The sequence below is a fragment of the Strigops habroptila genome, chromosome 11 (genome assembly GCF_004027225.2).
Source record: "Strigops habroptila isolate Jane chromosome 11, bStrHab1.2.pri, whole genome shotgun sequence".
NCBI lineage: Eukaryota > Metazoa > Chordata > Aves > Psittaciformes > Psittacidae > Strigops > Strigops habroptila.
The window spans coordinates 28,181,802-28,195,943 of NC_046360.1; the positions used below are offsets into that span (position 1 = coordinate 28,181,802).

Here is a 14,142-nt window from a genome sequence, read left to right on the forward strand (position 1 = left end):
GACATTTGTCAGTGTCTCTCATTGTTTATCAAATTATTACTTCAAAAATCACTGTCAAACGTTACAGCTTTTACTTTCCTAAAAAATATTTGACATAAAAATTCTGAATACACATGAATAAAGACTTGGAATTCCTGAAATGCAGCAATTGAGCCCTGGATAGGAAATAATGAAAATAAATCAGAGTTTGGGGGTCTTTTTGAAAATTACGACATTGCATTGCAAGGGTAAAACTCTTGCATCCTTCCGCGACAAGATGTATAAAAGAGTTCAGAGGGTTTTTAAAAAGATAGTAAAAATTTAGGAATAATAAGAAGAAATGAAGTTGAACTAGATAAGACACGTTTCTAAACAGCACCACCTAATCTCAGCATATTAAGGGCAATGTTTCTCCACAGGTACTCCATGGCTTTGTGCAAGTCCTTTGCAAAACTGAACCTCAGGACACAGCTAGCTCCAGTGACAGAAAGCATTTCTCAAGCATGATTATGGACATTACTAGAAGCAAGTCATACAATGATATGGACCAGGAGCCTGGCTCTGTGTTACAATTCCCATGTCATTTGCAGTGTAGTTTTAAACTATGAGTGAAAACAAATGCATTAACTTGCTGTAAGTGCCATCAGTCCAACCACAGATACCTCCTTGCTCTTAACACTGTCTACAACCCATGAGGCTCAGCAGGTTTCTGAGATGCAAAAGACATTTTAATGCCCCTGGGCTTCACTCACATCAGCATCAAAGGGGAAAGGTGCAGCATGCGTAGGGCTGCTTGGGATACTCTTGGGTGCTAAGATGGAGTATCAGTCACATGCAATAAAACCTGCAATTACCTTTCACAACCAAACTGCCTGTGCTGCTTGCTGTCCCAAAGTGGTTTGTTGCCACACAGGTGTAACTTCCTGCATCGGATTTGGTGACGTTGACAATCCGAAGGCTCCCATCATCCAAAACAGTGATTCTGGAAAGACAGAAGACACAAAAGTTTAATTTTTTTTAAATTAACATAAAACTATTTTGAGTCTTCATTAATAATTGATGGTTTGAACAACAGACAGTCCATTGCCCATTATTACAGAGGGAGTTTAGCTCACAGAAATCTCTCGGGACGCCATTCATAAATAGTGAATGCATCATTTACATGAGTTTTCTGGGTCTTTACGTAAGGCCAACTTTAACTGACACACCAGCAGCTTGTGTAGGTTTTACATGTGTCTGTACTTTGATATTCAGCACTCACCATGACAACCCTTGCAACATGTGGTACACAGGCTACATCCCAAATTCTCCACGCTCACTGCTTAACAATGTAAAAGCTTCTGCTGAACAGATGCAATGAAGCAGATGTTTCATTGCTGCTTTGGCTTTTCAGCAAGGGTACCACACTGCCAAGCTTCCCTTCCGTGCTCCCCACCTCTATGCCTGCAGTGTAACAGCCCAAGGGGCTTATCTGCAGTTGCACTTGCAGGTTAAAACAAAATTATCCTACTTCATTCCCATCCTGTCCTCATATACGTACTCCAAGTCAAAACAGTGCTGTTATCTTCAGCGGTACATGTGTCTCAGAGGGTGGGAGGCAGGCGAGGATGGCACTTTAATCCCCGGCCCCTCCTCTTGTACAAGGGCTGTGTTTCAGGCTTTCCTTGTGCTCACAATTTGCTTTGTCTCCTGTGCCATTTCTGCTCTGCTATAAGTCAATGAAGACAGAGAAACTAATCCTGCCCAGTAAATCCCATCAAAACATGACTTACTTGTGCCCTGTAAAGGCATAATCTAAGGAGACTCCAGAAGAACCTTTCCCCCAGGCTATTATCAACTCTTTCAGCAAAATACTTGGTTGTCTGCTCAGTATTAGGTCTTGCAGTGCAATTTGCTGTCTCTCCTTCAGCCACTGTCAGACCGGCACTGAAAAACCTTGTGTTAATTCCTGCATTCTCCTGCTCAATTATTTCCCAATTTAACTAATTTGAAAGAAAACAAAGAAGCCTTCCTGCATCCTTAATGCCAGTCAAGCTCTGCGCAACTGGATTGAGAAATTAGGAAGGAAGGAAGTTATCAAACAATCTGTGCACCGCCACAGAAGTGCTCAGATGGCACTTCCCACTGGAGAAGGCTTTAAGAAACAGACTGCACGAATCAGCACAAACCTTATCTTGCAGCCATGGGACAGCACTGAGGCAGCTAAATAAAGTACAGAGTAAGAAAAGGCATGAACACAAGCACAAAGGACATGGGCCCATGCCAGCCATGGGGCTCCCCAGCTGCCAGCTGCAGCCACTGGGCTGAACATGGTCTCCAGTGAGACTCAGGAGGCGTCATCTCACCGAAGGGAGCCGGTGCAGGTGCCTTTTGTTATGCCATGCTCTCTCGATGGGCACACATGGGCTACTCAGTCCATACGCATAGAGCTGCTCAGAAAAATGAGACTGTCTGAGTGTCTTTACAACAACAGTACTAAGCGAGGAGAAGGAAGACAGTGCAAGATGTTCCAACAGCAGCCAACAAATCTCCATCCTGGCTAGCCTCTCCCTGACCTGCTCCTGCAGCAGCACAACAACATGCAGGCCAGCTGCCCGAGACCAGGGACAGAGGTTATATTTCACACATCAGTAGCAGTGATATTAATAGAAGTTTCTCAACTGGCTTATAGGTCTCCAAATTGTTGCAGTCAGTAACATTCACTACTGTAATTTATTTTTCCAGGAGTCCAGTGCCATATATTTGCTTCTGTAGCAGTTGCTCCAACTCAGTAATTGGAAGAGAGTAGTATATAGCTACTTGTCTCTTATCTTCACTACTATGTTGGCACAAATCAATGCACGTGTTACATTAAATGTGCAATGGAGCACAGGATTTGCCACACTGGCCTCCAGTGCAGGAGCCTGGGCAGCAGCAGCACCAGGAGCTCCCAAGGAATTATTTACTGCTGTTATCAATTTCAAGTCTTGGGAAACAACAGTACCTTTCTGAAAGCTGAAGGTGCCCTTGGCATGCATTAAAATTCAAATCAATATAAACGACAGAACAAGCTCAGCAATATGCTCCAGCTCAAGAAGGACCACCTGGCTCCTGCGCTGCCCCTGCCAGGCTCTGCACTCTCTCCCTCCAGTTTTGCCATCCCAAGAAATCCAGATAAAAGTGATGGTTTAGACTATTTCTGTACAGTTGAGATTTTATTTTTATTTATGTTTTATTTTTAGCCATATGGTTGAAACCTATTTACTGCATAATCTCTTCCATAGATCATTTTAATTGTACCTGTTAATAAAGCCAGCTTTAATTTCACATTCTAATACCTTTTCTGTCTCTTTCTCATGTTATTGGTTTCTTTCTAAATCATCTTTATTCCCAGTGTAAAATTAGTTTGTAGTTAATCTGAACTGGATCACTCTAGAGACATCCTTTGGATGAGGACAATTAGTCCACCAGCAGCTTTGGCACATCTCAGGGAGCTATTGCTGTCTTTATTTCCTTCCCTTTCTAAGTAGAAAGCCATGGTTGTCTGGCTTTACAATTTGAGCACACAGACATGGTTTAATCCTGGTAACATGCTGCAAAGAGTTCAGGTGAGACTTGCACTAAGTTCTCCAAACCCCTTCCCGGAGAGTCTCCATGCAGGTTTAATTCTTGTCTGGTAACAAAGTAATTCCCTGCGCACTCCTGTAAACCACCAGCATTAAAACAATCATGCAAGTTAACTGATCTTTTCTTAAATAAGTCAGACCATTAAAACCTTACTGTGACTCATTGATTAGGAGGCCTTATGGTTATGTGGCTCTTTTTGCTGAAGGTGCTTTTCTACACTGAATGTTTTGTCCTCTAATTTGAATCCAATGTGTTGGAAGTTAACAAGTAATTAATTTAACACTTTGAAATTTGTTACAGTTAGTTGAGAAAGTAGGAAGGACTTTCACTGTTTTGCTAATTCACAAATTTTCTTTGCATGCAGATCTGCATTAAGTGAGAGGGGAGGCTCATTTCAGGCCACTGAGGGTTCTCAAACTGCTAATTGGCTTGAAAGCAAACATCAACCACCTCATCAATCACTTCTAGCAGTTTGGTTGGAAAAGTTCTTTCAAGACACAAAGTTCAGATTTAATGAAGCACTGTTTGGTACGCTTTCTTCCTCTTCTGACATACCCCTCCAAAATATTTTCTAATAAGATGCCTAGGAAGACATAAAAATAAACCACATTTCCAATAAACACATATATTACTTCAGAACAAAATGTTAGTTGCTGAGTGAGTATGCACCTTTCTAAACCAATATAAACTCAAAAAATGAGCTAGTGACCTGCTATTGAACGTTCTGGGTTCCCTGAAGCACTAACCACAACAGTGGTAATAATAGCTAAAAATCTAAAATTCCTCTTGTACAGGTTAATGCAATTGCTCTATTGCTAACCTGGCTCATGGTCACTGCAAATATCAGAGAAAAATCGAAGAAGATAAAAATACTCATTTGAAAAAGACAATGATGATACAAGATAGTTTAGCCTCTTTACATAAAGAAAGGTCATCTATTTTAAACACAGCAATTTTAAGTTGCTCTGTGTGTCAACTGGAGATTTCAGATCCATGGAGAGCAGAGACACATCTGAAATTAGGAGATAAAAGGACTGTTTGTTTCCTAAACTGAAACTTTGGGTTCTACCCCAGGAAGAGCTGACCTTGTCAGTATTTTGATCAAAACTCTTCTGGGGACAAAGGACCTTTAAAAATGCTGAAAACATTCCTCCCCAGCATTCCTTGCCTACTGTTTTGTTTTTTGTATTTTTTTTTTTGCCACTGCAGCAGCAAATGTAACAAGCTGCAAACTGAACACTTTGCATTACCCTAAAGAAACCTGTTCCTAACTGAGAGGCACAGCGATTCCATAGCAGTTTCTTGCTGATGCCGTATGCCCGATGCCTGCATATGCCCTTTGCCAGCTCTGCAGGAGTGAAAGCATCTTAAGGCACTTGTCTATTTAGTTGGCAAGATCCTTGAGAAGTACATGAGAGAAAGACAAGTCATTATGGATGACCTACATCTAAGTGTATGCTGCAGCTGTACAGAGCTTTGCTATGAAAAGACACCCAAGCTACCTAGAAAGGACCCACACTTTGGCATCATGGCCACATCAGCATGGCCCTCTGCCTGGATCAATACAGCAACACTAACTTGCCCAGTACCTCCAGCAGCAACTGGAGATGGATGGAAAAGGTCAGGCAGACCTGGAGCAGTATGAGGAAAACCAGCAGTGCATAATCATTTTGGTCTGACCTATTAGCACTTATTTTTCAGCTCATGATACATCTGCTGTACCTGTTAAGTCTCCCATCAGCAGGTTGCATTACCTGCAACCCCAAATTAAGCACAACAGATCTGATTCATGCAGCTCACCACAGCACTCCGCACTGCTGGGCAGGATTCCCAGGAACAGATAAATATTTCTCAGTCAGTAACATATGCATTTTGAGATAGAACATGTCCTGATGAGGACAGTAAGAGCTTTATCACTGACTTTGTGAAAACAAGATCAAGCCCTTATTTGGAATATAAACAATAACTGAAAACTGTCAAACTCCCAGAGCACATCATAAAACTGAGTATCAGTAATTACCTCCAGCCCATCTCCAAGGAAATCTGACCTTTGATGCCTGTATCTAAAAACATGCCTACAACCTGCTGCTCAGGTTTGACCTCAAGCTTTGAAAGAATGTTTGCTTAAAAATCCCAGACTTACAGTACCTACTGTAACATCTTGCACTGTTGTTTCATTAAAGGAAAATCTATGTGGGTCCAGGAGCCAAACACCTCAGAACTGCAGAGCTACTGGTTGTTCAGCCTCACCTACACTTTGCAGTTGCCTGATGAAAACCTTTGCACGGATGAGCAGCAGGTCCACACACTAACCTTTTCATTGTGAACTATTTTCTAACTAACTCACAAAGCACACATATTACCAACAGAAGATCTGCATCAGACAGATGATACCGCAGGTATCCCTCAATACATACTTTGCAGCTTGTTCTCTATTTTTTGTTCAGCAGATGGAAGCATGTGGGCTATGAATGGACTACAAATGCAGTGCATATGGCAGGTTGTGCATGCGATGGTAGTGGTTATATTCCTGAGGGACGCTGCGCACAGGCAGCACAACTATGGGACCGCAGGTTAGAGCTCCAATGTTTCTTTGGAGCAAAGTGATCATAATTATAAAGTAACTTCTATTCCTCTCAAATGGTTTTATTAGTACTGTTGCAAAGAAATAAGGTATGTTGTTTCTTACCTGATAATTTTAGCATTTTAATTTATGAAATACAAGCGCAGCTACACTTGCTTTCACTGTTGATTAAACACATGCATCTCAAATATTTCATGCTTAGCCAAGTGAATATATATATATTTTTTTTTTCACAGGAAACAATGATTAGGATGTCCGATACTTTTTCTATTACAGGGAGAAAAGATGTCTTACAGAAAGCATTTAAATGAATGTCAGTTGGAAGAAACACACACTGAGTGCAATTTGAGATAAAACTACCATTGATCCCTTCATGTACAGCCTTTGTGGCAGTGGTTGACATGGCTATTGAAAAGAGACTGTTTTGCCAGAGTTCTAAGAGATAATCCGTCTTCTGAGAGAGGATTTAGGTTAAATGTACCTGTGAAAAACAGTGTATTTCAGCCAACATGATGAATGGCCTATTGTCCATCCTCCAGTGTCCTGCTTGGGCTGGGGGGGATTGGAAGCAGAGGAAGAAAGCAAAAGCACCAGATAGACCCGACTGCAACCTCAGCGGTGGATTTTGCTTTTCCAATAGTTCATAGGCAGGAATATCTAGAGCAATTTTTAGCCTCACAGCAACTTCGTTTCACACCACAACTCTACTGCAAATGTAAATGATTCCGGGCAATTGCATTATTTATCAAATTATTTTACCGCAGGTCTTTGTAGCAGTTTATTACCTTTTTAATAATGCTTCCCATGCAATGAGGCAGAGACTGGGATTATTAAAATGACCTCATAAGTGCAGTACTGGCCATTAGGTTATTTCAGGAAAATACAGTGAAATTTAGAAATACTCACAGGTTTGGCTGAAAGGGAGGACTTACTGCTCATGGCACAGCCCTCCCTGAAATCAGGGACACTGCTCATCAGTACCTGCTTCTCACTTGAAGAATGGACTGTTTCAGAGTGTGGTCCACAGCTAATAATTTCTCTGGCCCTGGGATGCTGCCTTTGTGTGTGACTACAGCCTTTATGTTGTGTTAATAAATAACAGCCAGGTCAGAGCTTTCTCTGCTTCATAACATTAATCCTCACTGAAATGTATGCTGAGGTCAAAGCCAACTTCTTGAGGCTTTACTCAGCACCCTTGGTGGTCCCTGGTGTGCAGAAAGGAAAGAGCAAGGGGAGAGTCCTGATCCTAACCCCCACCCAGCCTCCTGTCACGCCATCTGAGACTTCCCATGCCACACCGATACCAAACAAAACCATTCAGCATTTCCCTATAAGAGAACAGTGCCTTCTAGGCTTGGGCTTTGCCCACATCCTGTTATTCCAGATGTTTCTGAAAATGGGTGAGAAAGGCACTGTGTCCACACTGCCACCAGTGTGAGACATCAACACATCCTGAGGGCTATGGCCAGGACAGCAACACGAGCAAGGATGAGACAAATTGTGTCTGTGTCTAACAGCTGTTAGGATAAGTCTGAGTGAAACACAGGACAATGCTATCTGCTGGATCAGCATTACAGTGGTTTCCACTTGATTGTCCATCTAAATTCACAACTGATGTGGACAGCCATACTGCACAGGCAGTCTCCTACGCATTCACAACTTCTTGTCCAGGTCCTGTTAGGTTTTGATTTAGATAACCACCTACAGCTGCTTTGGCACTTATTTGTCTATAACTACTTGTCTTTTCATGGTTCACAGAAAAGCCTGAGCTAATTTAGAGCCTCAGTCAAAGCCCGTTTAATTTAGTGCATGTCTTTCTGCTGGTGAAAGCAGGCATTAGATAAGGCCTTTCTTATCCACGACAACTGGCAGGCCTCTTAACAGCAAATTCCCTATAATTAATTTTCAGGTAAGAACTATATTTGCTCAAAATAACCCAAGGTAAAATCCTGTGTACTGAGTTCAGTAGAACAATCCCCACAAGCTTTGCTGCAGATACGTTTCTAATGGAGCTAAAGAACCTGAGGACGAAGTGTTTGAACTCCTGAGGTTGTGGGTTGCACAACTGCGTGGGGCTGCTGGGATATCTATTGCGGGAGTGCTTCTCGATCTGTAAAATACATATATTTTGTCCAAGGAAAAGCGCTGGCTGGAGAAGGCACTGAGGAACATCACCTTTGCACTGTTTTTACTAGTACAGCGGGGTTACAGAGAACACCAGGAGGTTTAGTAGTAAATTACAGCAACTGCGAATTGGCTAGACATCTCTGGTGCACAGAATTTAGGTTCATTGGCATTTTCTGTGCACTGGGACAGTAAAAAGGAGAAAAAAAAAAAAGAGAATTAAAAAAGGCAAAAAATAATTAAAAAAGGCAAAAAAGAATTAAAATCAATCTTTTCGAAGGTCTCCCCAGGTAATAGCTGCTCTTACCTTGCTGCACTGAAAAACAGAGTACTCCACTTTTTTTTCTTACTTAATTCTCAATATTGATCTCTGAGAAAATACTAAGAACACTTCTTCCAGATATGTGAACTGTTGTGTGTAAACATGTTTTCATCTGGGACTTTTCATTTACAGGCTAGCTAAGTATGAAAAACTAAAGGTGAGGAGAGTATATATTGCAATTGTTTATTATCATAAAACCCTGTAAATATTTTTCTAAGGAGAATGAAAAAAATAGAACATATTTTGCCCAGATAAATATTTTTTTAGAAAATAGTAGGGGCCCCTTTGGCAACATCAAACAACACAGCTCCACCGAATTCAGTATCAGCTTTAACCAGTCATGGGTTTGGCATCCTAAGTATTCCCACAATTTTCTTTTTCAACAAACTGTTTATCTGCAGTGATGGAGCAGTGCAAATAAATAATACTGCATCTAGCCTGTATTAATATCTATAAACACAAAAGCTGTGTTTTGTCATCATCCTCTCTTTTTGTCCACAAATTTTTAAGACAAGTCTGGAAGTGACAAAACCTCATCCTGAGGGATTGGGGCAGTGGGAGGGAAAGCAGGGAGCATTTACTGCTATTAGAGACTTCATGTAAATTGTTTAAAGATGCCTAGAGTAATAATTCAAATACAAAAATATCTCTAGGTTATCTAAGAACAGTTTTCTACAAAATATCTTTCTTAAGGGATGCTGATAATGGGAAGAAACAAATGAAAACCAAACACAAACACTGCTAGGGACCCTGAAGGAAATGAGTAGGCTGTGATGAATTTCAAATAATAGAAGTCTTTTGCCTTCTCTCCCTTACTGCTGTTTTTTCACTACAAGCAAAATTAAAATAAATACAGTGAGAGAGACCATGTCATGAAAATAAATATTTGAGGAAGCAGATTTGAGTAAAGCAAAGGAAAGCTTTCATTCCTGAGACATGAGGCAATGATAATTTGAGCTATATGGGAAGATTTCTCAAGCATAGAAGGGTCCAATTGCGCAAAGAGCCAATTTTCCATTGATTTTGGTGGGAAATGAAGACCGTCTCCCATGGGAAACTGCCCTTTTGATACAGCTCTTCAATTTTGCAGTTTATTTTATAGACTAAGTTGGCCATAAATCACAAGGATAGGGATGCTCCACACCTGCAGCCTCAGGACTTCTCCCCTGGAGCAGCTCTTGCTGGTGGCAGTGTAGGGGCAAATCACAATTGCAATCCACCCCATGAAAGGCTAAAACATCCCTTTGTGCTCAATTACCCACCCAGAGACATGCTGCTCCTCACAAAGCATTCTCTCACACTCAGAAGTGAGGTGAATCGTGTGTAGAGATCAGCAGGTGCCAGAGGCACGGAGATTAAGTGACTTCTCCCAGTCTATGAAGAGGGTCTGTGGAAATCCAAGGAATCAAATTTGGAAGCACAGCCTCCAGCCACCCTCGACAACAACTTCTTCCCCAACAAGGACATGCCATCACTCTCTACTTAGAACAAATGCTTCAGAGGTTTGGAGAACATGAACGTTAAAGGGAAGTCCACTGAAGCTCATAAAACTGGTTCTCTTATGAGAAAAAAAAAAATCTATGCAAGATTTTCTGTGCATCAGCTGCTGACACAAACCATTTCTGGAAACATTCATGAGATTAGAGCAGAAGCAGTAAATGCATTCTCAGCTTATTTGTTCCAGCTGATACCACCTGAACAGAAGCCCAAAGGCATAGTCTTTCGAAGATAACACATCTTTTCCTCTAGTTTCAAGAAAAAATGCCCAGAGTACAAATTACCCACTCCACTTGTAATTGACATTAATATAGATTTCGAGATCCAAAGACACATTTACATCACTTAAAAATTATGTTTAAATAATCATCAAAAATATCACTGAGTCTGGTAGGTTGTCTAAAAAGTTCATTAGGAATCCTTTCCCCCCCCCCAGACATATAATTATTTCCTTAGATTTTAAACACGCGTTTCTTAAAATGTAGCCCTAAGTGTAAAATCACTACCTTCTTACTCTTAATCATGAAAATATCCAAGAGAAGATATATTTGATGAAATCTTTTCCCTTCAAAATGCTACAGACTTACTAAAATCATTATTACTATTTTGTTCAACTGGAGGACAAGTATGAACTACACATCAATTTCAAATTGCATTCAGGAGACTAATTACACGCATTTATTTTTGAAAGCGTTGGCTGCAGCCTGTGCTTACAACAGAGAGAAGCCTGCCTCGCTGCTGGGAGCCAGATCCTGTTGCCTCCAACACAGCACTGCAGGGAGGAACTCGCTCCTTCCTGGAGCGTCTTTACAGAGCGGGAGAAATAATCTGTAGCTGTATGCACGGCACCTAGGGATGAACTTAATAATCATAAAGATAAGACACCTCAAGCAGGAAAAACAGCAGCTGTTTAACTGCATGCAGTGAGTGATGGTGTTTCTGCTAAGGATGTGTAAACACAGGACATGTCTTACTGTGCTCTGGAGGTCTGATGCCTCTGACATGGGGCTCTTGGATGCTGCATCATCTCCTTTTGCCTGCACCTGCAAGCAGGGCTCTACTTTTAAAATTAATACACAAGTGCAAAGGTAAAAGCCCACTGACTTCTCTAGAGACCCTGGGTCGCAGCAGCACAGTGACTCTGGTCAAACCACAGCTGAGCTGCGGTCGCAAACTCGTTCCAGAAGCAGCAGAAGTAGTAATGATGTCCTACATGTGTATCACTGAATACTACAATAACACGACACTGAAAATAATCTGCTGGGAAAATAGGAACAGATTGCTGATGTTACAGGAGAGTGCATCAAGGGGTGAGAGAGTCTCATATCTGGAACACCAGCTGAAACTTGGCATAGGTTGGGATTACATTCATCAGCATCTCAGGTATTCTCGACAACAGTTTGGGGCTGGTTATATGAAATAATTTCCTAGCTCTACAACAGCAGATAAATGAACATGCAAATTTTAAGCATCAGTCTAATTACTTTACGCATACAAAATAAAACAGCACTGAATCTGGATTCTAAATAAATCTCCAACCCTTCTCATGTAACCTCTTCCTAGAAACATTTGCTCAAGAATAGAAGGAAAAGAAAATGCAAGAATGAACTGGAGTCACCAAGCCACTGTCAAAGCTGAAGAAAGGTTCAGTCACATCAGAAAGGTGCTAAAGTGAAACATGCACAACTAAGCTTTGTGGAGAGAGCATTTATAGGGTTATGTGCACAGGTATATGACAGATATCTCAAACTACAAAGGCAACACAATTGATTATCTTTGCCAGATACACATGAAGAAAAGAGGTCCATGTAACTACCCTTAAGCAAGGAAAAGTTAGTGACCTAAAGAGAACTATGGCAAAACTGATGGCTTTCACCAATTTCAGAGCACACAAATCAGTGGTTTTTAGCATTGGCGCACACTAAACTACAAGTGTTTAGTGTTGAGTTGATCATGACAAGTTTACATTAAAACATACTGTGATCCTCTACGACAGCACAGAGCTAAAACCAGATTCTGCTGGGAAACAAGCACTCCATGAATATGAGACCATCAAGCCTAGGATGGCTACTTTCCAGGACCTCTGACCACTGAATAAAGTGGTTTCCTGGTTCATTTTAGTTGTTTTTTTCTCCAGAAAAACGGTAAAAGTTAGTTATCTCAGATGTTCCAATGAAACAGAGCCATATTCTGCCATTGTATTTGACAACTAAGATGAATGCTGCATGGTTGAATCAAACTTCAAAAAGCCATTTGCAGGCTGTCATTTTTCATTTTGCCTAGGCAGGATGTAATGAAAACCCGACAAGTTATTGATGGTTTGGTTACCTGTGTGCCTAAAAGAAATTGCACAGGTGCTTTACTTAAAAAAAAAAAAGAAAAAGGCAGTCAACACAATTAGTGCAAAACAATGATATGAAGCATCTTCGAGGTTTTATTTTCTGCTGAAGTGTCACTAGACTGCATGTCCAAAAGCCACTGCCGGTAATTCATCTCTCAAGTAATCAGTACAAAAATATTACCATGGTTTGGACCTTGGCACCAGACTGGGAAAGATGTGCTGCCTGTCCTGTTGCCATTTTCCTTCTGGCTGTTTAAAGCAATTAGCCACTAATCAGGAAGTTTGAGGCAACAAATACAAAAATAGAAGTTATACAACTTTTTAAACTCAAGACACGCTGACAGAATAAGAGAAAAGCCTTTCTCTTCTTGTCTGATTTCACAATCTTTCCTTCTTAAAATGACATAGCATCAAAGCGAATATGTTAAAATTCCTCTGTTAGAAAAATAACACCTAATTGAGGGGTCTTGTAAGTCAAGAACCCTTATGAGGAGGTCCTAGGATGTGAACTGTTGAGAAAACCATGGCAAACCTCTTCGAGAGAGAAAAGTCTTTCTGAACAATTTTGAAGTGCCGGAGACAACAACAACAAAAAAAAAATTCAGGCAAGAGCCTTCTGCTCTTCCTTGGCTACAACCACTCTAGCTCCTGGAAGGAGAGACAGACTGCAGCTTTGTGCTCTACCTTGTGAGTCCTGCCAACTTCATGCTGGCCTGGGCACTAGGGACAGGATGGAGAGGCTCTGCTTCCCCCAGGGCAGGACTTCAGCTTCCTCTCCGAAGCAGCTGGCAGTGCCTGTGTCGGGCAGCATTCTTCACAAACAAATTAACATTCACTGCCCATATTAATAAGCCTGCAGGCACAGCTGTGTATTCACATATCTGAAACACTTTTCAGCTACAGCTGCCTGGAGTCCTACAGCCCCAAGCAAGGGGCTCTGGATCTTCCCGCAGGCTCTGAGCAGCAGACCACATCTCCTCCTGATGAAGGTGGAATTTTGGGGCAGCTCTGCATTGGATTTTGTTTGCAGATGGGCACAAAGCCCTGAGACCTCATTGGACTCCCATTGCTCCTTCCCAGTCTCAACTCCTCATCTTCTTTTCAGAAGTTACCAGGGCACCAGGGTTTTCAAAAACTGAACTTATGCTTTTGGATCATCTGTGAGTCTAGGCTATAATGGGGAGGGCATCAATGAGATACCTGGAAAAATCTGGTCCTAAATTACTTAAATCCTGAAGCACATAAGCCCGTTTGAATTGTGAGCACTTTCTGGAAGTGCAGTTCTCTCTCCTGAACTTTATCTGACAAGTTCCAAGTTGGCCAGGCACTCCCTACAGTTCCAAATGCTTCTGTGACTGTCTGTAAGTGGTGCTGTATGCTGCTTTTCTGCACTTTTATTGGTTTTCAGCTAAAAAAACCCAAAACAATCTTCTTGCTTTATGCAGTATGGCTTTGCGTGTGCAAGACTGTGCTCATGCATCATGAAACTTGTCAAGGCTGCAAGATAATGGGACCAACTGGGAAAATTTCCATGAGGATATTGAGCGTGCCTGGAGTATCTAGGTCAGATCCTGCTCTAACAAAGTGTACTATGAGGGTCCCTTTATACAGAAACTTGTTTAATTAAGATAACAGATGTTGCTATTATACAAGTCATAGTGAGTGGCTGTTTAATTGGACACTTTCATA

The 14,142-nt window shown here is 41.4% G+C and overlaps 1 protein-coding gene across 2 annotated transcripts in view; it reads right to left on the minus strand.

Annotated features, from left to right (window-relative positions):
- Positions 1–14,142, minus strand: part of CNTN4 (contactin 4) — a 332,256-nt gene that overhangs the window by 37,359 nt on the left and 280,755 nt on the right. For both annotated transcript variants that reach the window (XM_030500859.1, XM_030500858.2), the window contains exon 13: positions 834–961. In XM_030500859.1, the coding sequence (XP_030356719.1) occupies positions 834–961 (128 nt within the window). The remainder of the gene's footprint in view (positions 1–833; positions 962–14,142) is intronic.